The 26,209-nt window shown below is 37.7% G+C and overlaps 1 protein-coding gene across 9 annotated transcripts in view; it reads right to left on the bottom strand.

Moving 5' to 3' along the window:
- Positions 1 to 23,162, bottom strand: part of LOC137009235 (hemicentin-1-like) — a 41,925-nt gene extending 18,763 nt beyond the window's left edge. For 5 of the 9 annotated variants that reach the window (XM_067371270.1, XM_067371272.1, XM_067371273.1 and 2 more), the window contains exons 1-15: positions 22,946 to 23,162; positions 22,738 to 22,821; positions 22,595 to 22,636; positions 21,911 to 22,174; positions 12,499 to 12,789; positions 12,034 to 12,288; positions 11,180 to 11,470; positions 10,630 to 10,884; positions 10,018 to 10,308; positions 9,433 to 9,687; positions 4,310 to 4,600; positions 3,765 to 4,019; positions 3,121 to 3,411; positions 2,596 to 2,850; positions 1,722 to 1,988 (exon numbers count right to left, since the gene is read on the bottom strand). In XM_067371270.1, coding sequence (XP_067227371.1) covers positions 1,722 to 1,988; positions 2,596 to 2,850; positions 3,121 to 3,411; positions 3,765 to 4,019; positions 4,310 to 4,600; positions 9,433 to 9,687; positions 10,018 to 10,308; positions 10,630 to 10,884; positions 11,180 to 11,470; positions 12,034 to 12,288; positions 12,499 to 12,789; positions 21,911 to 22,174; positions 22,595 to 22,636; positions 22,738 to 22,804 — 3,370 coding nt within the window. In that variant the 5' untranslated portion in view covers positions 22,805 to 22,821; positions 22,946 to 23,162. Of the gene's footprint in view, positions 1 to 1,721; positions 1,989 to 2,246; positions 2,276 to 2,595; positions 2,851 to 3,120; positions 3,412 to 3,764; positions 4,020 to 4,309; positions 4,601 to 9,432; positions 9,688 to 10,017; positions 10,309 to 10,629; positions 10,885 to 11,179; positions 11,471 to 12,033; positions 12,289 to 12,498; positions 12,790 to 21,910; positions 22,175 to 22,594; positions 22,637 to 22,737; positions 22,864 to 22,945 lie in introns of those variants that run through there. The other 4 variants (XM_067371276.1, XM_067371277.1, XM_067371278.1 and 1 more) reach the window with 4 other exon arrangements.
- Positions 23,163 to 26,209: the final 3,047 nt, after the last annotated feature.

The raw sequence follows: 26,209 nt of genomic DNA, 5'->3' as shown, positions 1-26,209 counted from the left end.
CCCAATGTGCCATGGTTGCAGAGTTCTCGCATTTACGAGATTTTGACCGGCGGATGTCGCTAGCGTGCCACACCCTTCTGCTCCACTGCTTTGCACATGCGTAGAAGTTTCTTCATATAGAGGGTATGCACGTGACGTCACCGTCGACCATTACGACTGTGGTCACGCCCACTGAGTGGCAAAAGACTGAGCGTCAGCATTGGTTTTCAGCGTGAATGTCACGAAAAACACACAAAACACATCCAAAACGGGAAAGAGCTTTGTGATTGACTGTACAAATAGCTTTGACACAAAACCTGAGGTATATATTTAAAAACTGCAGAAAGCAACAGAAAAAAGAAGGAAATGGATCACTGCAATTCACAGACACAACTGGACTCCAGCAGAGAAACATGGATTTGCAGTTATCATTTTGTGTCAAATTGTTGGATTTTGAGGTAAAATCATACCGTATATATTGTATTGTTATATATTATGCTGACAACTCATCAATTAAATATTTTCCATCTTATATTCTGCATAACTGGGTGTTTTTCAATAAACAACACTGACAAAAACTATACTATAAAACTTTATATGTTTTAGGGCTGGACAACATGATGATATAACATTGATATAAGTGATTACGCAGATTAAAACCTACCAATATTGTAGTTATATAAAATATTTACAGGCAGATTTGCTTTATGTATTTCGCCAGCGTCAAATCGGCGGGAAAGTGATGTCGATGCATACCTTCTATTATGAGAAACTAAGTCAAAATTACGAGAAAGTTTCTCATTATTATGAGATGTTAAGTCATTATTATGAGAAAGTTTCTCGTTATTATGAGATGTTATGTCATTATTACGAGAAAGTTTCTCGTTATTATGAGATGTTAAGTCATTATTATGAGAAAGTTTCTCATTATTATGAGATGTTAAAGGTGCCCTAGATTAAAAAATTGAATTTACCTCAGCATAGTTGAATAACAAGAGTTCAATACATGGAAATGACATACAGTGAGTCTCAAACTCCATTGTTTCCTCCTTCTTATAAATCTCATTTGTTTAAAAGACCTCCAAAGAACAGGCGAATATCAGCATCTTCATTCTTTATAAATCTCTCCGACAGTGTAGCATTAGCTGTTAGCCATGGAGCACTGTAAAACTCATTCAGAATCAAACGTAAACATCCAAATAAATACTATACTTACGCGATTAGACATGCTGCATGACGAACACTTTGTAAAGATCCATTTTGAGGGTTATATTAGCTGTGTGAACTTTTTTTATGTTGTTTAAGGCAAGCGAAAGCGCTGAATCGGCCCAAAATAGGCAGTTAAAAAAATTAATCAACCTTTAAGTCATTATTACGAGAAAGTTTCTCATTATTATGAAATGTTAAGTCATTATTACGAGAATGTTTCTCATTATTATGAAATGTTAAGTCATTATTATGAGAAACTTTCTCAATATAATGAGATACTAAGTCATAATTATGAGAAAGTTTCTCATTATTATGACTTACAGAATTATATTTTTTTACTCAACTGTGGCGGAAACGGGCTTCCATAGAATACTTATCTCACTGTTAAAATAATTTTGTCCCCCCTCAGTTTTAATCTAAATGTATGATCTTGAAAATCTTGATGATAACTTGACATTTTTTCTAATCCACAAATCATTCACATCTATACACTGTATGAAAGAGGTTTACTAATAAATATTTGCATTACTCACTAATAGTATTGGCCGTGAAGCCCTCACTCAGAGCAGAGTACAGTGGTCTCTTTGTCCTTATTCCCTTGCATTTGAATTCACTTTTAATAGTTTCTTCAGTTGCTGTCACTTTGAACATATGTGACGACCCATTGAGATTCTGTCCGTTCTCAAACCAGGTGTAGCTCCACTGTCTGCCCTCTGAGACGTTACACCTGAGGGTCAGGATATTTCCAGACATAATGTCGCTCAATTCAGTCTCCAGACTCAGAACTGCAGATGGACGCACTTAGAACAAAACAAAAGGTTATTTTATAAATAATTTTTTTATAAAATATATTTCATACTGAGCCTTCTAATTACAATAATACTAACAATAAACAAATACTAAAAATAAACATCAGTGCTTTTACTTTTACTAGTTTTTTAACTATTTAAAATGCAATACTTTATTCATACCATGTATGTTCAAAGCATATCATGCAGTAAACTACACTTAAAGTGATAGTCCACCAATAAATGAAGATTGTCTCATAATTTACTCACCCCCATGTCCTTCCACACCTGTATGTCTTCTGTGGAACATAGAATAAGTTTTTTTTTCTCTTTTTTTTCTTAAAATCAGTAGGGTCCAAAACAACATTAGACCACACTGACTTTCATAGCATAGACAAAAGTACATTCTTCAACATATCTTCTTTTGTGTTCCACAGAAGAAAGAAAGTCATACAGGAATGACATGAGGGTGATTAAATGCTGATATGGATTTTCACATTTATGGGTGAACTATCACTAATTTAATATTTTCATTTCATTGAGTTCTTTGCCATGGTCATATTCCTTAAAATAAATGGCGACATGAGGCAGTTTATATGGGCACAAGAGACTAACTTACCTTTGACTCGCACTTGTAGAGTCTCACTGTCCACTGAGAAGTATCCTCTCTTTGCTTTGCAGTGATAGACACCAGTGTTAGAGAGAGATGCAGAACTGATAGTGAAGGTTGGATCTGTGATCAAGTTTTCTGAGTCTTTGTACCAGTCATATTTCCATCCATCACCAGGCATGTTACAGCCAAGCTGGACTTCCTCCTCAGTGTAGAAGAACTCAAACCACCGATCTTTTCTGATGTCTGGTTTTGGTGTGTCAACTAGGAGCAACAGAGGTAAAATTAAAAATAATGGACCACCTTCAAACAATAACTGAGTTGCATGTGCTTGTTACATAGTCAGGAAGCTGTAACCGCTGACACTAATCTCTTTATAATTCAAAGGTCAGTGCAACAGTAAAGTAGCTAAATCTTTTCTATGGGAAGCAAAATCCACATTGACCTCTTTAAGACAACTGGCTCTGGCTGTCACTATCTGAATAGTTTTGTTCATTTCTGACTCTCAAAACTTTCATAAACAGTTTAACTTGCCATAAATACGAAGTTGCAAAGCTTCTCCTTGTCTTGTAGTCACAGGCATTCTCTTCAGATGTTTTCCTCTGCAGGTAAACTGTCCAGAATTACTCACTTTTGCTGAGATGATTGAGAGTGTGTCTCCAGAAAAGGTAATGTTCTTGTCAACTGAAAGCTGAGCTCCATTTCTAAACCATTCATAGCCCCATTCATTCGAACCTCCATCAATTGAACACTTCAGAGTCACTTTTTCACTTGGGTAAAATGTTTTCCATGGAGTCTCTATTGACAGTTTTGGTTGAGGCGGCTCTGCACAGAAAAATAAATACGTAAATAAAACAGTAATGAACAAAAGTGGAAAAGTGAATGAAAAGTATTAAGCCCAGTTTCTTGGATATCAAATCAAATCAAATCAAATATCAAATTACTTTGATATCCAAGTAAATAAAAGTTAGTAAAATACTTATTAAGTAAATGCTTATTGAACTCTCTTGATTCTAAGTTGTTTAATTTACACATGTGGTGGATGCTTCCAAAGCGACCTATGACTTATACAGTTCAGGCATTTCCTGGAAACTTTTTGAGGAATTGTAAACTGAATGCACAATGAGAAGAATATTCCACAATATAAATAACCATAAAGAGGTAAATTATGGACTCACCTTCAACTCGTACTTGTAGAGTCTCACTGTCCACTGAGAAGTCTCCTCTCTTTGCTTTGCAGTGATAGACACCAGTGTTAGAGAGAGATGCAGAGCTGATAGTGAAGGTTGGATCTGTGATCAAGGGTTTTGAGAACTTATACCAGTCATACTTCCATCCATCACCAGGCATGTTACAACCAAGTTGGACTTCCTCCTCAGTGTAGAAGGGCTCAAACCACGCATCTTTTCTGATGTCTGGTTTTGGTGTGTCAACTAGAAGCAAGTAAAATTAGAAATAATGGACCACCTTCAAACAATAAATGCTTTGAGTTGCATAAGCTTGTTATTTTTCATAATCAAAGACTAAATTAACTGACTCATGCTGCTAATAGTGTCTGGCCAAAATCAAAAGCGTAGACAGGAAACTGCAAATATTCACATGAATCACTGTACACTGATACAGGCCAATGCAAATTAAAAATCAGCTTCTTCATTGAACTTGTTTGGGTGCCTGTTAATTTCATTCATATATATTAATCATAGAATATAATAAGTAGTTTAACCATAAATATGAAGTTGCAAAGCATCTGTTTGTCCTGTAGTCACTGGCATTCTTGTCAGATGTCTTCCTCTGCAGTTATATTGTCCTGAATCACTTGCTTTTGCTGAGTTGATTGAGAGTGTCTCTCCAGAAAAGGAAATGTCCTTGTCAACTGAAAGCTGAGTTCTATTTCTAAACCATTCATAGCCCCATTCATTTGAACCTCCATCAATTGAACACTTCAGAATCACTTTTTCAGTTGGGTAAAATGTTTTCCATTCAGACTCTATTGACAGTTTTGGTTGAGGTGGGTCTGCACAGGAAAAAATAAAAAATAAAATAAACAAATCAGTAATGAACAATTGATGTTAAAGAGTCAATGAAAACATTTCAGGTTATGCATGAGAAGAGGGAACGAGACACTGCGTCTTGACACATTTTGGGAATGCCTCCGCGTGAACCTGTTTCTGAAACTCTATCAAATCAAGGCAACTATATTGGCCGGTGACAGCCTATGACTTCACTACTAGTGCGACCCGAACGCACATAAGGAGCGCTTAGAGAACAAGTCATCCACTTATCGTCTGAAGGGACTGTTCAGCAGGCGGCCCCGAGGCATGGCAGGTAGACAGAGTGTCTCGTTCTCTGTTCTCAGGGAACCATGGTTACATGCGTAACTTGAGATGTTCCCTTTCGAAAGGGAACTCTCACTGTGTCTGGAGAACGAAATACCCACACCGCCATGCTGAGGGGAGTGCATGCCAAAGAATGGCTGTGACAAATATCAGAAAACAATTTCAACTAAAATGCCAAAAAACACTTCTCCTAAGGGTAGCAAAGGCTGTCAGTGTCAGCATTCCTTACGGCCACCACCCAAGCTATAAGCCTCAAAGAGGCCTCCAGAAATATCTAGAGGCCTACCAAGGCTGCTCAAAGGCTTGGAACCAACAACTTCTAACAGAAGGTGTCCCTTTAAGGGAATGTGGCCAGGGAGCCGAAAGGAGCCCCGGCCAGTCACTTCTCAGGGGAGCATAGTCTACCCTGACTGCCACCAGGGAGGCTGACCTGATCCTACTTTAGTAGTAACCTAGTCTGGCCAGCAACCTGTCTGTTACCAAAACTGAATCTCTAAAGCACTAGCCTCCAGAGGAGGCGTCCAGAAAGAGGGACTGCAAATTGGCTGTAACCAACTCAGACCGGATCATAGAGATCCAGGTATCCTGGGGAACAGGACTCAGCATAGTGCTTTGAAAACTTGCAATCGAAGGGAGTTACTCTGCTCAACCTAGGATCTACAGAGAGCTTCTTAAATAAAGCACTCTGGAGGCTGAGTACTCAACATAGGGTCCATGATAAGAGACGTTCCTCCAGCTCCAACAGGAGCTGATCTACCAAGGGAGTTCTTACTAAAAATAACCTATTAAACCTTTAAGACCACTTCAGGGGCTGAGAGGAGTACCTCAGCCCTAAATACTGACCTACCAGGGAGGTCTCACAAGAGACCTTCAACCTTCCGATCAGACCTCAGAACTCTAAAGAACGACCCTCAATTTGTGGGGAGTACCCACTGGACTCAACCGAGATGAGTATTGACCAAGCTCAATGCAAGTACTAGGGAGGCTCCTAAAGAGCCTACACTCTGATATAACTCTAGGGAGTCAGAATACTATCTTAGCTAGAAGTGCTAAGGACCTATTCGACCCAGAGGATTGCCTTCAAGGTGGCCTGCTTGAGGGCCAACTACTTGGTAAAAGATCTAGAACTCTAGGGTTAGTATAAGGGAGGCTCCACTGGAGCCTGAGCTACCTGATAAGTGTCTGCTCAACTCTAGGGAAATAGGACACTCAGGAACCTAGCCCAACCCAGAGGATCACTTTCAAGGAGATGCAAGGAGGGCCAACTACTTGGTAGCAAATCTAACTCCAGCAGACATAGCCACTAGAGGTGTTTTGCTCGCACTATGAGTTGGAATACTCGTTCTCATTGTCATCATGAGCATTGTACTCAGCATATTGCTTTCTACCCTTATAACAAGGGGAGTACAAAACTATGTGACCGGGCTGATGAGGAAGCCTCAGATAGGGCCTACTACTCTAGAATAACATGGCCACAGGCCCGAGGCTAATGCTTGAGCTCTAAGGGAGCGTGCTCAACTCACCCTGAAATGAGGGAGTACTCGATACACTCGACCTGAGCATCACTGGTGTTGGGCACATATGGGGCACAGAACTCTGGGAGCGAAGTGAGCTAACCTGAGAAAGGCTCAAGGGTGAAAGCCTGAGCAAAAACTCTTGCTCCAAAATGAGAAAAGCCATCTGAGCTCAGCTCTGGAGGAATGGAGGCCCCAACAGGAAGAAATTCCACAGGAGGGGCCTGCAACACTCGACCCTGCGACTTGATAATAATCAAAGAGCTTTTGGTGGAGAGATTGCTCCAAGCTCAAACTAGACAAAGCTACTACCAAAGCTTTAGAGAGCAGAGACTTCAGCATAGTACTTTCCACTCTCTAAATGAGAGGAAGTCTAACAACACTCAAGGACAACCACAGGGAAGGCTTTCAACGAAAGCCTACAACACCTGGCTATTTGTTTGTGCCTAACAACAGTAGGGAATTGAAGCTCAGCATATCGCTTATACTCTAATACCAAGAGGAGTTTCAGCTCAACTTAGGTAAATTGAAGAGGCCGTTAGGCCTGCTACTTGCATTAATAGCCTAATGCAGAAGGTGGGCCCCATCTGGGGATGACTCTCACAATGAGAGGAGGAGTACTAGGATCACTAGCTGCCAGTCTTAAGCTCAAGAGGCTCTTCTAGGAGTAGCCTACTTTGGGCTACTGCATGCTAGGAGGCGGAAAGCTACAGCTGAACCGCCTCTGTCAAAAAATACGTATTCCTGAGTACGTATTCCTGAATTTCTAGTCTAGGGCGGATATTGGGGCGGCCCAAAAGAAGGGCCAGCACACACACACTCATGACCTTCCTGGAGCACAATGGAGCAGAGACTTCAACCTAACAACTCTAAAGAAAGGAGGCCGGCTCACACAACACCCAGGAGAACTGACTACCTGGAGCTCAATGGAGCAGTGGCTTCAGCAAAAATTCACTCTCTAAGTGAGAGGAAACCAACACACTCACCACAGGGAATGTCAAGGTGGCCTTAACAGGCCATTGCTTGAGGACATCAACTACCTGGAGCTCAGTGGAGCAGAGGCTTCAATAAAAAACTCTATAAATGAGAGGAAGCCAACACACTCATCAAGTGATTGTCAAGGTGGCCTTGCAATAGGCCAAAGTCAAAAACATCAACTACCTAGAGCTCAGATGTAGCGGCAGCCTTGAATAGAGACTCTCAAACAAGAGGAAGCCTGCTCACTCATCACAGTGTGATGTCAAGGTGGCCCAGAGAGGGCCGACACCTACAGTCATGATCTATCTGGAGCTCGGGGGAGTGGAGGCTTCAGCATATCGCCTTCTACTCTCTCAGCGAGAGGAAACCACTTCACTCAACCTAGGGAAGGTATCAAGGGGGCCTATCAAAGGCCAAACACCTCAAATTGTGATATTACCTGGAGCTCAGCAGAACAGTAGCTTCAACAAATGACTCTCTTTAACTAGGGGAAGCCAGCCCACTCAACCCAAACAGATTATCAGGGTGGCCCCGGAGGGCTGAACACCCAACATATCAACTATCTGAAGCTTAAATGAGTGGCGGCCTAGAAAACTGATTCTCAGATCGAGAGGAGGCCATGCCATTCACTAAAGGTGATATTTTGTTCTTAATGCTACCTGCTATTAAGACTTCACCAAGAGAGGAGGCACATAGTAAGGGTGCCACAATAACCTTCCCTAATAATGGGAGCTCCAGGGCCCCAATTTAAACAGCCCAATACATAAAGTATATACACTTTTGTAATCTAACATATAAGAATAAACATCCCCTTTATTCCTTTCTACAGGGAGCTGAGGTCACTAAATTTATAACGGCTCTTACAAAGGGAGAGGTAACCTAAAAGCTCAACCTGAGACTTTAAAGAGCAGAGGCCTAAAGGTAAAAGAGTCCTGCCATACTCTGCAGCCTGAAAGGATGTGCTCACTAACAAGCTCTGTGCCGGATCCACAGATGGGCTCAAAAAGATGGAACAAACTCAGCACTGGTCCAGCCTCAGGCCTAGTGTTGGAGCACAGCATAATCTGCCACCACGTATGTCCTGCCATATACAGACAGGACTAGCTTCATAACACATAAATGCAGATGCAGGTAGGAAACACACAACTAGGGTTGCCAAGGGAAACACTCATAGTGCGAGTAAAAAGGCCTTAAGGCGAACACACGTGTAAGTAATGTGTGTGATAGATGTAAAGGCTTGCACACAAACCTACACATCGCTCATCTAAATGTATATAGAGCACTGTTTACTGACATTGAGGATGCAAGAGACAATGCCAAAACCTGTCCTGCTTCCCTCGAGACATCTGTATAAACAGCCATTTTTTCCTTTGAATAGCGCCTCAAACAAAAGAGTCCCTGAAGACAAAAAGAGGATGACTTGTTCTCTAGGTGCTCCTTATGTGCGTTCGGGTCACACTAGTAGTGATGTCATAGGCTGTCGCTGGCCAATACGATTTGATAGCGTTTCAGACACCAGACGCCTTTAGGTGGAGACGTTCCCCAAATGCGTTAAGATGCAGTGCGAGTTCCCTTTTGAAAGGGAACTGCTTTTAGCTAGAAGCCCTGTTTCTTGTTTATGAAATCAAAAAGTCTAAAATACTTTTTTTATATTCTAAAATATATTTTGTAGTGATCTTGACTTAAATTGTTGAATAAAGTAGTTATTTTTGTTTTGTTTTTGCGCACAAAAAGTATTCTCATCACTTCATAAAATTAAGTGTGAACCACTGTAGTCACATGGACTATTTTAATGATGTCTTTAGTACCTTTCTGTGCCTTGAAAGTGGTAATTAAATTGCTGTCTATGGAGGAGTCTTGGATTTCATTAAAACTTAATTTTAAATCTTAATTTGTGTACCAAAGATGAACAAAGGTCTTGAAACAATGGTGAGTAATTAATTACAGAATTTGCACAGAAAGTGCAGAAGGTGCACAACAGGCAGATTTTATTCACAGAAATAGCTCAAAAGACTTACATTTAACTTGCACTTGTAGACTCTCACTGTCCACTGAGAAGTCTCCTCTCTTTGCTTTGCAGTGATAGACACCAGTGTTAGAGAGAGATGCTGAGCTGATAGTGAAGGTTGTATTTGTGATCTGAGGTTTTGAATCTTTATACCAGTCATACTTCCATCCATCACCAGGCATGTTACAACCAAGCTGGACTTCTTCCTCAGTGTAGAAGAACTCAAACCACTGATGTTTTATGATATCTGGTTTTGGTGTGTTATCTAAGAATCACAGGGACAGAATTAGTAATAATGCACTCTCTTCAAACAAAAACTGCCTTGATTTGCATGTTTTTGTTATTCTTTATTATCCTCACACAAAATGAACTGAATTTCTCACTGAAAATCCTTTTGCACATAGTCAGGAAGCTGTAAGTGCTGACACTAATGTCTTTATAATTCAAATGTCAGTGAAACAGTTAAGCAGCTAAACCTGTTCCTTGGAAATCAAAATCCTCATTGACCTCATTAAGACACCTGGCTGTCACATCTGAATAGTTTTTGTTCAATTCTGACTTTCAAAATGTTCAGAAATACTGTGGTTTAACTTGCCATAAATATCAAGTTGCAAAGCTTCTGCTTGTCTTGTAGTCACTGGCATTCTCTTCATATGTTTTCCTCTGCAGGTATACTGTCCTGAATGACTCAGTTTTGCTGAGCTGATTGAGAGTGTGTTTCCAGAAAATGAAATGTCCTCATAAACTGAAAGCCGGGCTCTGTTTTTAAACCATTCATAGCCCCATTCATTTGAACCTCCATCAATTGAACACTTCAGAGTCACTTTTTCAGTTGGGTAAAATGTTTTCCATTCAGACTCTATTGACAGTTTTGGTTGAGGCGGCTCTGCACAAAAAAATAAATAAGTAAATAAAACAGTAATGAACAAAAGTGGAAAAGTGAATAAAAAATATTAAGCCCAGTTTCTTGGATATCAAATAATTTAGTAAATAAAAGTTAGTAAAATACTTATTTAGTAAATACTTATTTAACTCTCTTTATTCTAAGTTGTTTCATTTACACATTTGGTGGAAACTTCCAAAGCCACTTACGACTTGTACAGTTTATGCATTTCCTAGGATCTTTTTGAGGTATTATAAACTGAATGCACAACGAGAAGAATATTCCACAATAGAAATTACATAAAGAGGTAAATTATGGACTCACCTTCAACTCGCACTCGTAGAGTCTCACTGTCCACTGAGAAGTCTCCTCTCTTTGCTTTGCAGTGATAGACACCAGTGTCAGAGAGAGATGCTGAGCTGATATTGAAGGTTGGATCTGTGATCAAGGGTTTTGAGCCTTTATACCAGTCATACTTCCATCCATCACCAGGCATGTTGCAACCAAGCTGGACTTTCTCCTCAGTGTAGAAGGGCTCAAACCACACATCTTTTCTGATGTCTGGTTTTGGTATATCACCTAGAAGTAAGTAAAATTAGAAATAATGGACTACCTTCAAACAATAAATGCTTTGTGTTGCATATGCTTGTTATTTTGCATAATCCAAGACTAAATTAACTGACTCATGCTGCTAATAGTGTCTGGCCAAAGTCAAAAGAGTAGATAGGACACTGCAAATATTCACATGAATCACTGTACACTGATACAGGCCAATGCAAATTAAAAAACAGCTTCCTTCATTGAACTTGTTTGGGAGCCTGTTAATTTCATTCAAATATATATATTTATCATAGAATATATATAGTAGTTTAACCATAAATATGAAGTTGCAAAGCTTCTGCTTGTCCTGTAGTCACTGGTGTCCTCTTCAGGTGTTTTCCTCTGCAGGTATACTGTCCTGAATTAATCGTTTTTGCTGAGCTGATTGAGAGTGTGTCTCCAGAAAAGGAAATGTCCTTGTCAACTGAAAGCTGAGTTCTATTTTTAAACCATTCATAGCCCCATTCATTTGAACCTCCATCAATTGAACACTTCAGAGTCACTTTCTCAGTTGGGTAAAATGTTTTCCATTCAGACTCTATTGAGAGTTTTGTTTGAGGTGGGTCTGCACAGGAAAAAAAATTAAAAATAAAATAAATAAAACAGTAATGAACAATTGATGTTGAAGAGTGAATGAAAACTACTTTGAGCTAGAAGCCCTGTTTCCTGGTTATGGAATCAAACATTCTAAAATACTTTTACTTTTATTTATTTATTTTTATTTTAAATATATTTTGCAGTGATCTTGACTGAAATTGTTAAATAAAGTAGTTATTTTTGTTCTGTTTTTGCGTACTGTATTCTCGTTACTTCATAAAATTAAGGTTGAACCGCTATAGTCACATGGACTATTTTAATGATTGTCTTTACCTTTCTGGGCCTTGAAAGTGGTAATTAAATTGCTGTCTATGGAGGAGTCTTAGATTTCATTAAAACTATCTTAATTTGTGTTCCAAAGATGAACAAAGGTTTTGCGGCTTTGAAACAACATGAGGGTGAGTAATTCATTACAGAATTTAGATTTTTGTGTGAACTAAGCCTTTAAACATTGCAAACTCAATGGTGCACAACAGGCAGATTTTTATTTTTTATTTTTTTTTTCACACAGAAATGACTCAACAGACTTACATTTAACTTGCACTCGTAGAGTCTCACTGTTCACTGAGAAGTCTCCTCTCTTTGCTTTGCAGTGATAGACACCAGTGTCAGAGAGAGATGCTGAGCTGATAGTGAAGGTTGGATCGGTGATCAAGGGTTTAGAGTCTTTATACCAGTCATACTCCCAACCATCACCAGGCATGTTACAACCAAGCTGGACTTCTTCCTCAGTGTAGAAGAACTCAAACCACTGATGTTTTGTGATGTCTGGTTTTGGTGTGTTATCTAAGAATCACAGGGGTAGAATTAGTAATAATGCACTCTCTTCAAACAATAACTGCCTTGAGTTGCATATGCTTGTAATTTTCTGTAATCTGAGACTAAATGAACTGAATCATGCTGTTAATAGTGTCTGGCTTCTTCAATGAATGCTTTTTAAATGCCTGTCAATTTCGTTCATATCTACTAATCTAAGAATATCATAAGAAGTTTTACCATAAATATGTAGTTTCAAAGCTTCTGTTTGTCTTGTTGTCACTGTTGTTCTCTTCAGATGTTTTCCTCTGCAGGTATACTGTCCTGAATGACTCGCTTTTGCTGAGCTGATTGAAAGAGTGTCTCCAGAAAAGGAAATGTCCTCATAACCTGAAAGCTGAGCTCCGTTTTTAAACAATTCATAACCCCATTCATTTAAATCTTCATCAATCGAACACTTCAGAGTCACTTTTTCAGTTGGGTAAAATGTTTTCCATTCAGACTCTATTGACAGTTTTGGTTCAGGTGGTTCTGCACAGAAACACACCATAATAATAATGTAACATACTGTAGACTGTTGGCTGTGATCCTTTGTAACTATAAAAATAATTTATAATTATTTTATAATTATAACAATAATTTAAAGACTAACAATATTATATTTACACTGGTTTTATTTATGACCTCAATGAAAACATCAATAAGCTTTTGCTTAAATTGAGGCTGGCACAATACCAAAACTAAATAAAAAATATACAGTGTTGAAATTCTAAAATAATTATGAGCTTTTGAAACTTCCAAAATTCCAAGAACTGTGTTCTGAAATAAGACATTTCTAAAATTGTTATATTTTACAATTAACAGATTACACAGCAAAATCCCCAGAGTTCATTTGGTTCCTCTCTAAATAGTGTTAAAGTAACACTGAAGCAGAGTTAAATTTAATGAAATAATTAAGCGGTTAATTAAGTGATGATTGAGCATTAGTGATGAACACCTGCTGTTAGCAGAATCACTGAAGAAAAGAGAAACACAAAAATTACAACTGACTTCACAGCCTTAAATGAAATCAACTCAAGATAAAATGTATTAAATCTCTCAATATCTAATTAAACAATTCCACAAACAACATTACCAGATTCACTTATTACTAACCAGTAGGGGTGTGACGAGATCTCTCACAAGACTAAAATGTGAAGAGATCTCTCGTCGAGGCAAAAACTAGTCTCATGATATTGCCATGACAGAGTGGTTAGGATGATTAGGAAAGAATATGCCACCACTATGTTTACATTACGCCTCCACTGTCACTGTTCGCTCCATATTCACAGAGTACGCGCGATTGCGAAAGTGAATGTAAACGCATTCAAGCATTTTGACATTCAATGTCAAAACCCCGCATTTTGAAAGCGGCTCCCTGATGAATACCGATATCGGTAACACTTTACAATAACAGTACATGAATAACCATGAACTAATACCTGAGTTAATAGTTACTTCAACATGAACTCATGATTAGTTGAGATATGAACTAATGAAGAGTGATCCTTAACTACGACAGGAGTCATAGGGATTCATGCATGAAAACAGAAGCCTTAACTATGCGTTAATACATGTTTGATAATTAATGCATTAATTAACATTAAGGGTAAACTAAATCAAACAGTCTCTATAAGAAGGAATAATACATATTTGGACTTTGAAATAAATTTAAACAACTTATTATTGTCAATTTAAACTACTGACATCAGCAGCTTCATTATAAACATTACTGAAAGGCACAGGATTAGTTTGTAATTATTTTCACTGACCCTCCCTATCAAACATATAAAATACTAAATACACTATTTATCTTAAAAGGTCTTAATCTGTTTTGTGATATTCTTTCCTATCAAACTAAACTACTGTGACTTACATCAGTTCCTGAGGAATCGGTTCCCAAAAAAAATAACCAAACAGGAAACATGAACTAAGGTCAGGGAGTGTTTGCTGGGATCAGATTCAGAAGTTCACTCTCCATCCAGACGCAGGCCGTGATCATACTGTACCTCCATTCTCTGACTTTTTGAAAAGTCACACATCACTTAACTGGGCTGAGTACTTATATAGTTGTGTTAGTACAAGTGCATTTGAAAGTAAGTTAATGATAATCATGAGCTGAATTTGGTAAGTAGTTAACAGTGAATTAATTATGATTGTGCCCCCTCAAGTAAAGTCATGACATAAGTATACATTAACAAACCATTAGTTGATGTTAGTATATGCTTAGCTAATAATGAGTTAATTATGATTGTGCCCCCTCAAGTAAAGTCATGACATAAGTATACATTAACAAACCATTAGTTGATGTTAGTATATGCTTAGCTAATAATGAGTTAATTATGATTGTGCCCCCTCAAGTAAAGTCATGACATGATGCACATATCACACATCATTAACTAATATATGAATAAACACTATAGAGTGCCATCCTTATTCCTTTACACCCCGGTACAAAAAAACTAAAATAAAAAGTATTTGTATTTTATTTTTATTTATATAATTAAACATATATGGACTTGAAAGCAAGCCATAAACATACCTGTAAAGACACACATAAGGCACATTTACATCTAAAATAGCACGCATCCACAAGCTAAAGTTAATCAAAGCATATACATTTAAACGACAAAAATACAAATACAGTTAATAACTGCACATAACCTCCTGAAAACCCCAATAAAACATACATGTAAATATGTCTTTAATTATTAATTCGGCTTACCAAAGCAGTCAACATTTATTAGTTTAAAATGCCAGCAACACAACAAACGCGGCAAGAGAACACCTAGCGTGCGCCATTAATGAGTGTCCCGCCAGAAACAAACCTTACATACTTTAGTTCCGGGAATAAACTATGACTATTTAGCTACATGACTAAATATAAATGAACTGTAAAAATCAGAAAACAGTTTAGATCAAATTAAATTTATTAGTGGTAGTTAGTCTATTTTCCACATTTGATTAGACAGATCTATGTAATTAATGGCTAAATAATCATGTGCCATTGCAATTATTTGTCACAAAGCTGCAGATGGCAGATTATGATATTACAGTGTAAATTATGACAGTATTAAATTTAATTCAAATTCAGAGTACTTCTTGTTTACTCTTATGGAGGCTGATTTATTTAGTTTACCCCTAAATGTTAATTAATGCATTAATTATCAAACATGTATTAACGCATAGTTAAGGCTGCTGTTTTCATGCATGAATCCCTATGACTCCTGTCGTAGTTAAGGATCACTCTTCATTAGTTCGTATCTTAACTAATCATGAGTTCATGTTGAAGTAACTATTAATTTAGGTATTAGTTCATGGTTAATCATGTACTGTTATTGTAAAGTGTTACCCAGATATCTCTCAATATGAAAGCTATTTTAGGCTGGGCAGTGTAGTTGTAATCATCTCTTAGCTCTGTATCACAGACAAATTTGGTCTTATTTGCACATTGAATATTGAGAGAGTGTGATTATGGTTGCACTTATTGCACTTAAAGTGTTACCATAAAAATGAATAACAGTTTTCACTTAATCTTATTAAGCACAAACAATTTGTTAACATTAGTTAATGCACTGTGAACTTGTCACAGACACGTCAGGTTCCAACGTCACCCAATCACAACGCACGCTGTCTCCTGAGTACTGATCACCGCCACCTGCACCTCATCACCTCACTCATTGGCAGCCCTATTTAACACACAGGCACACAGCACTCTATGTCCGGTCTCGTTCGCATATACTCCATGTGATGCTTACCTTAAGGACTCCTCTTTGTATACTCACCTGTCTCCAGCATCTCTCCTTCCCTTCGTGTGCCCCGTCTGCTGTGTGGGTGTGTGTCAGCCAGCTCCAGCTCGCCCGTTCTATACCAACTATCACTAGTTCACTCACCTGTTTGTTGTCTCCCGCTCTACTGTGGTCAATAAAGCTACCATTACCTGTTACATCTGTGTCCGTCTCCTGTATCCCGTAACAGAAGACCGGACCAACACCGCAGACCCAGTATGAGCCAGCCGGACCCATTTCAAGAACTGGTGGATGCGCTTCGGCGCACACTTACCATCAATCCACCACCGCCATCTCCAGTTACTATCCCTTCACCTGCACCAGCGAACACTACCACCGATGTCAACAGTTCTCCTTCACTACCGCCGTAGGCCAGTCCCATGGCCAAACCGGCGCCCTTCTCAGGATCGGCGGAGGATTGCAGCGGGTTCCTGCTGCAATGCACACTGGTCCTGGAGATGCAGCCGCACCTGTACCCGAGTGATACATCCAAGATTGCATTCATAATTTCTCAGCTCAGCGGCAAAGCATTGAAGTGGGCCGATTCCATCTGGTCCCAGCGGGGCGCTGTAACCCAATCCTACTCAGCGTTTATTTCCCACTTCCGGGAAGTGTTCGGGAAACCGATCGCAGATTCTTCAGCTGGTGAGAAACTATAATTTGAAACAAGGATCAATGTCTATTTACAATTATGCATTGCACTTCAGAACGCTTGCAGCACTCAGCGGATGGAATGAACAAGCCCTGATAACAACTTATCCTCAAGGATTAGAACCTCGGGTACGGCTACATCTCGCTGCATGAGAGGACTCCATCGACCTCAAAAAATTCATCCAGCTCTCCATTCGCTGCGCCACTCGCATGCAGACGTGCATTCAAGAGCACCAGGACCAGGCACTTTCCAACATGCTCCTCTGTCGATCCGAACCCGTCAGCACTCCAGAACCAGCCCAAGAGCCTATGGAAGTGGAAAATTCTCGTCTTTCCTCCGAAGGACGCCGCCGTCGACTGACCCTGCATCTCTGTCTGTATTGTGGAGGCCCTGGGCATGTGATAGCGGCATGCCCCACACGTCCACCGCGACCACTGGTGAGTGCCATTATTCCTGTTACTCATAAAATGAAGCCACTCACTACTGTCGTCAATCTTACTGCCGCTACTGTCTCCCTTTCAGTGGTCGCGCTCCTCGACTCAGGGTCAGCCGGCAACTTCGTCTCCGGCGCCATCTGTCGGCAGCTACGTCTCAAGACCTCTCCGTCTCCGACCATCTACAAGATCAACTCAACAACCGGCAAACCCCTGAGTCGTAAGCGCGTCCGCACCGTGGCTGGTCCAGTTACACTCCGAGTTGGTCTACTGCATCAAGAGGATATCCATCTGCTGGTTCTGGAGGATTCCACTGCTGACGTGGTTCTAGGGCGCCCCTGGTTGGAGCAGCATAATCCAACCATCACCTGGAAAACGGGCGAAATCCTGAAGTGGGGCGACACATGCTTCTCTCGCTGTCTGACTGAACTCCCAGTTCCACCGTCTCCATCGCCTGATCTCTCTCTCTACGCCACGTCCATCGAAAGTCCAATCGAACAACGCTCCATCGACATCCCCAAGTGTTACGCCCCCTTCAGCGATGTCTTCTGCCCGCAACGGGCTTCCAAGCTGCCTCCACACCGGCCATGGGACTGTGCCATCAACCTGCTTCCGGGTGAACCAGTGCCAAAGGGTAAGATATACCCACTCTCCATCCCGGAGGAGCCATGGAAGATTACATCAAGGAAGCTCTCGCCCAAGGTTACATCAGGCCGTCTACTTCCCCTGCTGCTTCCAGTTTCTTCTTTGTGGCTAAAAAGGACGGAGGCTTGCGGCCATGCATCGATTATCGCTCACTTAACAAGATTACCGTCATCTCCGTGGTGCCACTGTGTTTACGAAGCTGGACCTCTGCAGCACGTACAACCTCATCCGGATACGTGAGGGGGACGCGTGGAAGACTACCTTCATCGGCCCTACTGGCCACTATGAATATCTTGTAATGCCGTATGGTCTGGTAAACGCCCCCTCCGTATTCCAGGATTTCATCCATGAGGTGCTCTGGGAGTTTCTTCATCGCTGTGGAGGGGGGGGGGGTACTGTCACAGACACGTCAGGTTCCAACGTCACCCAATCACAACGCACGCTGTCTCCTGAGTACTGATCACCACCACCTGCACCTCATCACCTCACTCATCAGCAGCCCTATTTAACACACAGGCACACAGCACTCTATGTCCGGTCTCGTACGTATATACTCCATGTGATGATTACCTTAAGGACTCCTCTTCGTATACTCACCTGTCTCCAGCTTCTCTCCTTCCCTTCATGTGCCCCGTCTCCTGTGTGGGTGTGTGTCAGCCAGCTCCAAGTAACTCCAGCGATCTCCAAGCTCCAACGTATCTCTACCTGCAACAGAGAGGACAGTTACTATTCCTCATATCCTCAGTTCTATACCAACTATCACCAGTTCACTCACCTGTTTGTTGTCTCCCGCTCTACTGTGGTCAATAAAGCTACCATTACCTGTTACATCTGTGTCCGTCTCCTGTATCCCGTAACAGAACTATCATGAACTAACAATGAATGACTATGTTTATTAACTAACATAAACAAAGATTAATAAATACTGTAGCAAATATATTGCTCATTGTTAGTTGATGTTGGTTAATACATTAATGTTAATAAATGAGACCTTATTGTAAAGTATTAACATGTTTATTTATACTCTTTTTATTTCTATGATAAGTTTGTGGAAAGGAGTTCAGTTAGGAGGTCAAAAGTTGTAGAAGCTCATAAATCATGTGCAGTAAGGTCTGACTGAAATCATACAGAAGAGAAGTCAGTTGAGTTAGTAGCAAAACCTTTTACAGTACTTGAGTATTGTGGTCTTTTACTGCATATGATAATTCACACTCAGAAAGTAGAACTGAAATTACATTCATTACAAGATGATTAGTTAAAACGTTTTAAATACACCTGCAGAATATTTTTTTCTAGTCATGTATTTTGCCATTAAGGATTTCCTAAAAAAAAATGTGTAAAAATCTTGTCTCGTCTTGTGAACTCAATCTCAAGTCTCGTCTCTTGAGCTACCTGTCTCGTCACACCCCTACTAACCAGACTTTATTTTCACACGTCTACAGAAATCCAAACAGAGGTTTGGATAATGGTTTATTGGAAAAGAAAAGAAAAGAAAAGAAAAGAAAAGAAAAGAAAAGAAAAGAAAAGAAAAGAAAATTATGCCACCATCATGGCATCCTGTTGAGCAGAACTGATTTAACTCTGGGGATTTTGCCATGTATGATTTAGTCATGACATGCTCCCAAAACTGATAACAGATTTTACTTCTGACAAAACTTACTATGAACCTTTAATGAATGTGTTTTGCTTTTTTTTTCAGTTGTTATAAAACACAAATACCCAGCACAACTACTTAATCAGTGAATTTCAGCATAAAAATAAAAAAGTCAGGTAACACATTATAATAACTGCACACTATGAAGCATTACTTAAGCATTGGTAAATAGTCAATTCATCATTTATAAAACATTAATAGACATTAGTAAGTTGTTTATAAATACAGCTATAAATGCTTTGTTCTTGATTTATAAGCATTTCTATAATGTGTTTAATAATTGTATCTTCATACTTTATTAATGATCAATTTATCATTTCTAAACATTATTTACAAGCCAGTTATTTAGGAGTTGTCAGTGGTTCATAAGATCATTTAGAAAGTGTAAGTATATGATTAATAAACTATTTAAATGTACATTTATGCATATTATTTAGACGTATAGTAATAGTTACTCAGTGTGTTAATAAATGCTTTATTAACATTTTCCTAGTGTAATTTAAGATTAATTCAGGTAGTTATAAAACATTTAGTAGAACACCTCTGTTCAGGATTAGTTAATCTTTGTTAACGTTAAATGCACGCATATATTAATGCATTATATTTATGTTAACTGTGCAATTAGTTAACATTAGCTAATGTATTAGTTAACATTAACTAACCATGAACAACACCTCTGTTTAGCATTAATTAATCTTTGTTAAGGTTAACTCAGGGGTATATTAATGCATCTATTCATGTTAACAGCGCAATTAGTTAACATTAGTTAATGCATTAACATTACCTAATCATGAACAATGCATGTAAATAGCCTTAATGTTTTACGGTTAACTTACTGACACACTAAGGGTGGACATTTCTAACTCACCATCTTAGGTAAAAAAAAAAAAAGGTAAAAATGCCATTGTGTACCTTATCAGTATTATTTATTAATAAGGCATTGATTTGAGCTGTAAACATAATTCTTAAGCGAAAACCATCTGAATATTAACAGATATGTTGTTCATGTTTATATGCATTTTACTATCATTACTTACATTCAACAAAGCATTTATTAATGGAATTTGTGAACCTTATTGTGAAGTGTACACTAGTTCAACATTAACTGATGTGTTACTAACATTTGTAGACCCTTTATTTACATGACTTACCATTAACAAAGCATTTAAATGAAAAAAAAAAAAAAAAAAAAGTTCTGTAATTGTTTAACAATTTTGTAATATTTAGTTTGTTTGCTGTGTGACACAGAAGGCGTCTCCAGACAGTTTCCAGACTGTCCTCCAAAAAAAATCCTAGCTGGCATTAAAATAACGAGTGTCGTGTTATGTCTGTCGTCATGAAATTACGTATGACTGTTGTTACCAACCAAAATATGTTTATTAAAATGCAATGTGTCTTTTTACATTATTTGTCCTATTTCTATTTAGCAAAACTCATTTTTTAAATTATTTTTTTATTAACTACTACACCAACCCCATCCCTAAACCTACCCTTAGTGATTTATAGTGCATTTACACTTTATGAGCACATGCGTTCCCTGGGATCGGATAAATGTTGTAACACACCAGTTAATGTTGAACTAGTGTACACTTTACAATAACGTTCACAAATTCTATTAATAAATGCTTTGTTGAATGTAAGTAATGATAGTAAAGTGCATATAAACATGATATCTGTTAATGTTCAGATGGTTTTCACTTCGGAATTATGTTTACAGCCCAAATCAATGCCTTATTAATAAATATTCTAATGAGGTACACAATGGCATTTTTACATTTAGGGTAAGATGATAAAATATAGTGTCAGCGTCATCTCATGGCCAATTTATATGTATTTTACGAGGTGGCTAATGAGTGAGGTTGTACGAGTTTGTACGATTTGCCTAAACCCCAGTGATGGGTAGGTTTAGGGGCAGGGTTTGGGGTAGGTCATTCGTATATGAATTATAAACTTATTTCAATTATGTACAACTTATAAAATACGTACAAATTAGCAAACAATGTATCGATTCATACTAGTGAGTTTCTTATGAATTCATACGAATTAGCTAGCTCATAAAATAAGTACAAATAGCTGTGAGATCGGGTTAGAAAAGATGCGTTAATATATGTGTGTTAATGTTAACAAACATTAACTAATGCTGAACAGAGGTGTTGTTCATGGTTAGTTAATGTTAACAAATGTATTAACTAATGTTAACTAATACAACCTTATTGTAAAGTGTTGCTGATATGCTAATAAATCAAGAACAAAGCATTTATTGCTGTATTTATAAACTGTTTATTAATGTCTATTAATGCTTTATAAATGATGAATTGACTATTTACTAATTAATTCTTTACTAATGCTTCATAGTGTGCAGTTATTATAAAGTGTTACCACATCTTATTATAAAAATATTATTACTGAATATATATTTTATATTATGATATCCTCTAACCTTGTAGAGTTAAAGTGTACCCATCACTTTTTTCAGACTCAGAAGCTCCATTTTTTGCCTTGCATTTATAATTTCCGCCATCTTTCACATCGATGCTGGACCAATGGTGAGGTTCAAGGTCAGTAGAGTCCTTGTACCAGTCATATTGTAATTCAGATTCTCCTCCACGGACCACACAGTGCAGAGTGACCACCTCTGTGCTGTACAGCACCTTGTGAGTTGGATTCCGAGTTATCTTGGGCTTAGGAATATGAATTTTCGGGTCTAGGGGAAGAATATTCTTTAGGTTACAGTGACTAAGGTAACACTCTAGTATAGGGAACATGTATTCACAATTAACTATGAATTTTCCCTCAATAAACTCCTAATTTACTGCTTTTAATAGTTAGTTAGTTGTTAAGTTTAGGTAATGGATAGGATTAAGAATTTAGAATAAGGTCATGCAGAATAAGGCAGTGATGTGTGCTTAATAATTACTAATAAACAGACAATATTCTAGCAATATGCATACTAATAAGCAAGTTAAAAGACCTTGAAATAAAGTGTTGCCATGACTAAGTATCAACACTTTTTTAATACAGCGGTGTAAAAATAAAGCAGTCAAATAAAATAGAATGAAAAAAGTTCACATGACCAGAAACCACCTATAGTATATATATACAAATAAAAATAAATGAATCTTACGTTCACTGCTTTCTTGAGATGTTACTTGCACACAGACGACCACTATAATTTAGAATAGATTCAGCAAAAAGCTGGGTTACAGTATAGTGATTTGCTAGTTTTATTGGTGTCAAATATTATTAAAATTAATAAAGGCACCCTACCTGTCAAAAAGAAGGTTTTAAATGTTTCCATTTGCAGCTGCAGTGAAAGAAGAGCCTCACTAAACATGGATCTTGCGTGAGTCTCTACAACAATAACAAGCTTCCTGTTATAGTCACTGACAGGAAATCTTTCAAAACGGTATCAACAAAAATCAGAACAAACGTTTCTAGCTCTGAAATATTCTTAGTTTGAATCAAAGGAACCTACCTTATAATGTGTACACAACAACAATAGAAGGGGAGGACTTGAGGAAAGTTAAAGTTAAAGAATATGTTACTTTAAAGAATAGGTTATTTGGGTTTACAGTACAATGTATTTGAAACATTAATGATGGACTGAAGTGTACTGAATGCACTTTTAGCACATTTACACAAAAAGACAATCTGACAATATATCTTCTATAGCATCATCAGTTTTGAACCAAAAAATAAATCTGGCAGTTTAAAACAGTTAAAGGTAGGAAGTAGTTTGTCTGTCTAAATCACATTCAGCCCAGCCTCCCGATTTTATCACATGGTGAACCAACATCCTGTAAGCAGATAATTTAACAATTCAGCTATAGGTGGAGCTACAACAATCTCAACCATCACTTTTATATATTTATAACTACACACACATATATATATATATATATATATATATATATATATATATATATATATATATATATATATATATATATATATAACTAGCAAATCACTATACTGTAACCCAGCTTTTTGCTGAATCTATTCTAAATTATAGTGATTGTCTGTATGCACGTAACATCTCAAGAAAGCAGTGAACATAAGATTTTTTTTAAGTATATACAAATATCCCTGTAAAACCCAAATATAGGAAAAAAAAAAAGAGCAAATTTTTTTTTGACCTCTCAGATATTGTTTTAGGAGGCCTTTGATGTAGAAAATAAAGATTTTTTACATTTTTTACTTTAGTACGTTTTTAGGGAAATGTTGTAATATTGCAACGTTGGGCCTAGATAGGAGCAGAATTTCTGTATTTGTGCTCACTTTGTCTGAACAGATATACAGAGCATTTAAGCATTAATTTGCAGGGTTGATTGCTTACTTAGCCCCATAACAGTATATATCATAAGTAATAATCACACAACAATCATATTTTTTTATGAATAAGCATTTATTCATAAAAATATTGAAAAAAAATTGTATTTATAAAACTTTTTCTTCTATCACTTTCAGTGTGGTTTGAATGAAGTCTGTGTTTTACAGTGATAGTCCCTAAGACTGTCCCTAAGTTCTTTTCATTTGAGAAGCACAGGCAAACATTGCACTTGTATTTTGACTACCACTCTGACCCAACGTTGTAGAATTACAACATGGACTTAACAAGCTCTAAATCAAATTTGATTAATGTTTTCAAAAATAACTAAATATATCTGTGTTATAGACATTGTAATAAACACCAAAAAAAATATGTAAGGAAATTTACTTACTTGAATCTTGACAAATCCAGTCATGTAAAAAAAGGAGATGAGCTTGATGCAAAATCTGCAGGTAGAGTTACTTCATGGCCAGATGACCGGACCTATAAACACTTATTCTATCCAATAGCATTGTGAGGACAAACAATAGAACCCATTAACTATGTAAATGTGGTCTTGAGAAAAAAAAAAAAAAAACATTTGCAAGTCTTTTTTAAAAATTGTTGAAAGTGATGTTGTAATTCTGCAACAGTGGGCTTTACAGGGATATATATATATATATATAAAATATATATTTTTTTATATATATATATATATATATATATATATATATATATATATATATATATATATATATATATATATATATATATATATATAATTAATCTCAAATTTATCGTACATCAAATTTTGCTGAGAAATTACCCCCAAAAGATAAGTTGAAGTCATTGTGTAAAGCAAGCATCAAATATACATTACAAAAAGTAGATTCAGAAAGGAATGTTTTATTTGATTCAACATAGAATTTATTACACAAACTTTTGGACCATGAGGTTGATTAAATGATGACTGAATTTTAATTTTGGGATATAAAGGATTAGGACTTTCTTTTTCTTTTTTTTTCTTTTTTTTTTTTTTTTTTAATAAATATGGAAATATGAAACTGAAAGTAAACATATAGTCAACTGATTTTTTTTTATAAATCATTTTCAAGTTCATTTACCAAAGGCTACTGTAATAAGTGAAAAGATTGAAAATGGGGTCAGAATTTAAGTCCCAATGTGAGTGTCCACCAGTGTAAATAAAGGTCCAGGGTAGTGATGATCCAAAAGTTTGCAATAGATTCTGGAAAGGTAAGTCCACAGGTAGGAAACTCCACAATCCAGATGGGTTGTGACTGTTAGTGACTGACTGACTTTGTTACTACTTTGTTAGCCATGATTCTCTTTTTATACAGATGCAGTTTCTGCTTCCTGTCATGTGACTGGTCACATGACAGGCCAACCATTCATTTCTTAAAGACATACACACACTTAAAATGGAAAGAAGAATACAATGGAATAAAAAAAACATGTAAACCAATTAAACTCTATTATACTTAAAATCATTTTAATAAAAAGAGTGGTAAAACATGTCTTTTATGCTTTTCACTGGCCACATAGGCATAGTGCTGCGACCAGCTGACGCGGTCAGCTGTCAAATCGCTCGAATCACTACCATTCTTCTATTAGACATGGGACAACGTGGCATTACTGCTTAGTAAGTATGCTCAAACTGCTCGCAACCCTCCCTCCCTACCCACTATAAGCATGAGTATGTTACTGTGCACCTTCTGGTTGTCATCTTCTTTTGTTTCAGATCAATAATGCTTCCAAGTCCCAGCTGGCATGGACCTCACTGCTGAGAGACACTCAATCTCATAACCATAGTATAGTCAGTATAGACTTCCCACTCTCAGTATAGACTTCCCACTGCCATATCTACACAATTACCATGTTCGCATTTAAAGACATTACTAAGTGTCTTAATTGTCTATGTATTTCCAAGCTGATGGTTCCGGGGGGTTAATGTTAAAGCTCTTGTATGTTCAATTAATTTTTGGAGCAAGATTCCCCATAAGGAACCATACCGCCAAAGATAATTGTGTTCAATAAATTCAAGTAACTTGCCAAAGTGGTCCTGTCTGAAATATATTTTGGATATATATTACTCCTGATCGAGTGCTCGTGTCTGCCTAGCTGCTGAGTGGTTTGCATTTGTAGCTCTGTGTAGCTTTGTTGTGAATCTCTATTTACTATCATTCTGTCAATATATCACACTATATTCAACGAACACGGTGAGTCATGTCATCTTCTCCTGTTATCGTCACTGCACTGCCACATGTTTAGCATAGCCTTCTCTCTCAGCGATGTTCGGTTCCAGTTGTAGAGCCCCTACAGCAGGGCAACTGGGTGACTGGGAGACAGAATAGTCACAGGACAAAACAGCTCTGTTCTGTTCCAATTAGAAATTCAAACAGGTTCTCTCCA

This window comes from Chanodichthys erythropterus, chromosome 20 (genome assembly GCF_024489055.1).
Source record: "Chanodichthys erythropterus isolate Z2021 chromosome 20, ASM2448905v1, whole genome shotgun sequence".
In the NCBI taxonomy this organism is placed as follows: domain Eukaryota; kingdom Metazoa; phylum Chordata; class Actinopteri; order Cypriniformes; family Xenocyprididae; genus Chanodichthys; species Chanodichthys erythropterus.
Note: the sequence above shows the minus strand (reverse complement) of the source record. Positions and strands in the feature narration are given on the sequence as shown.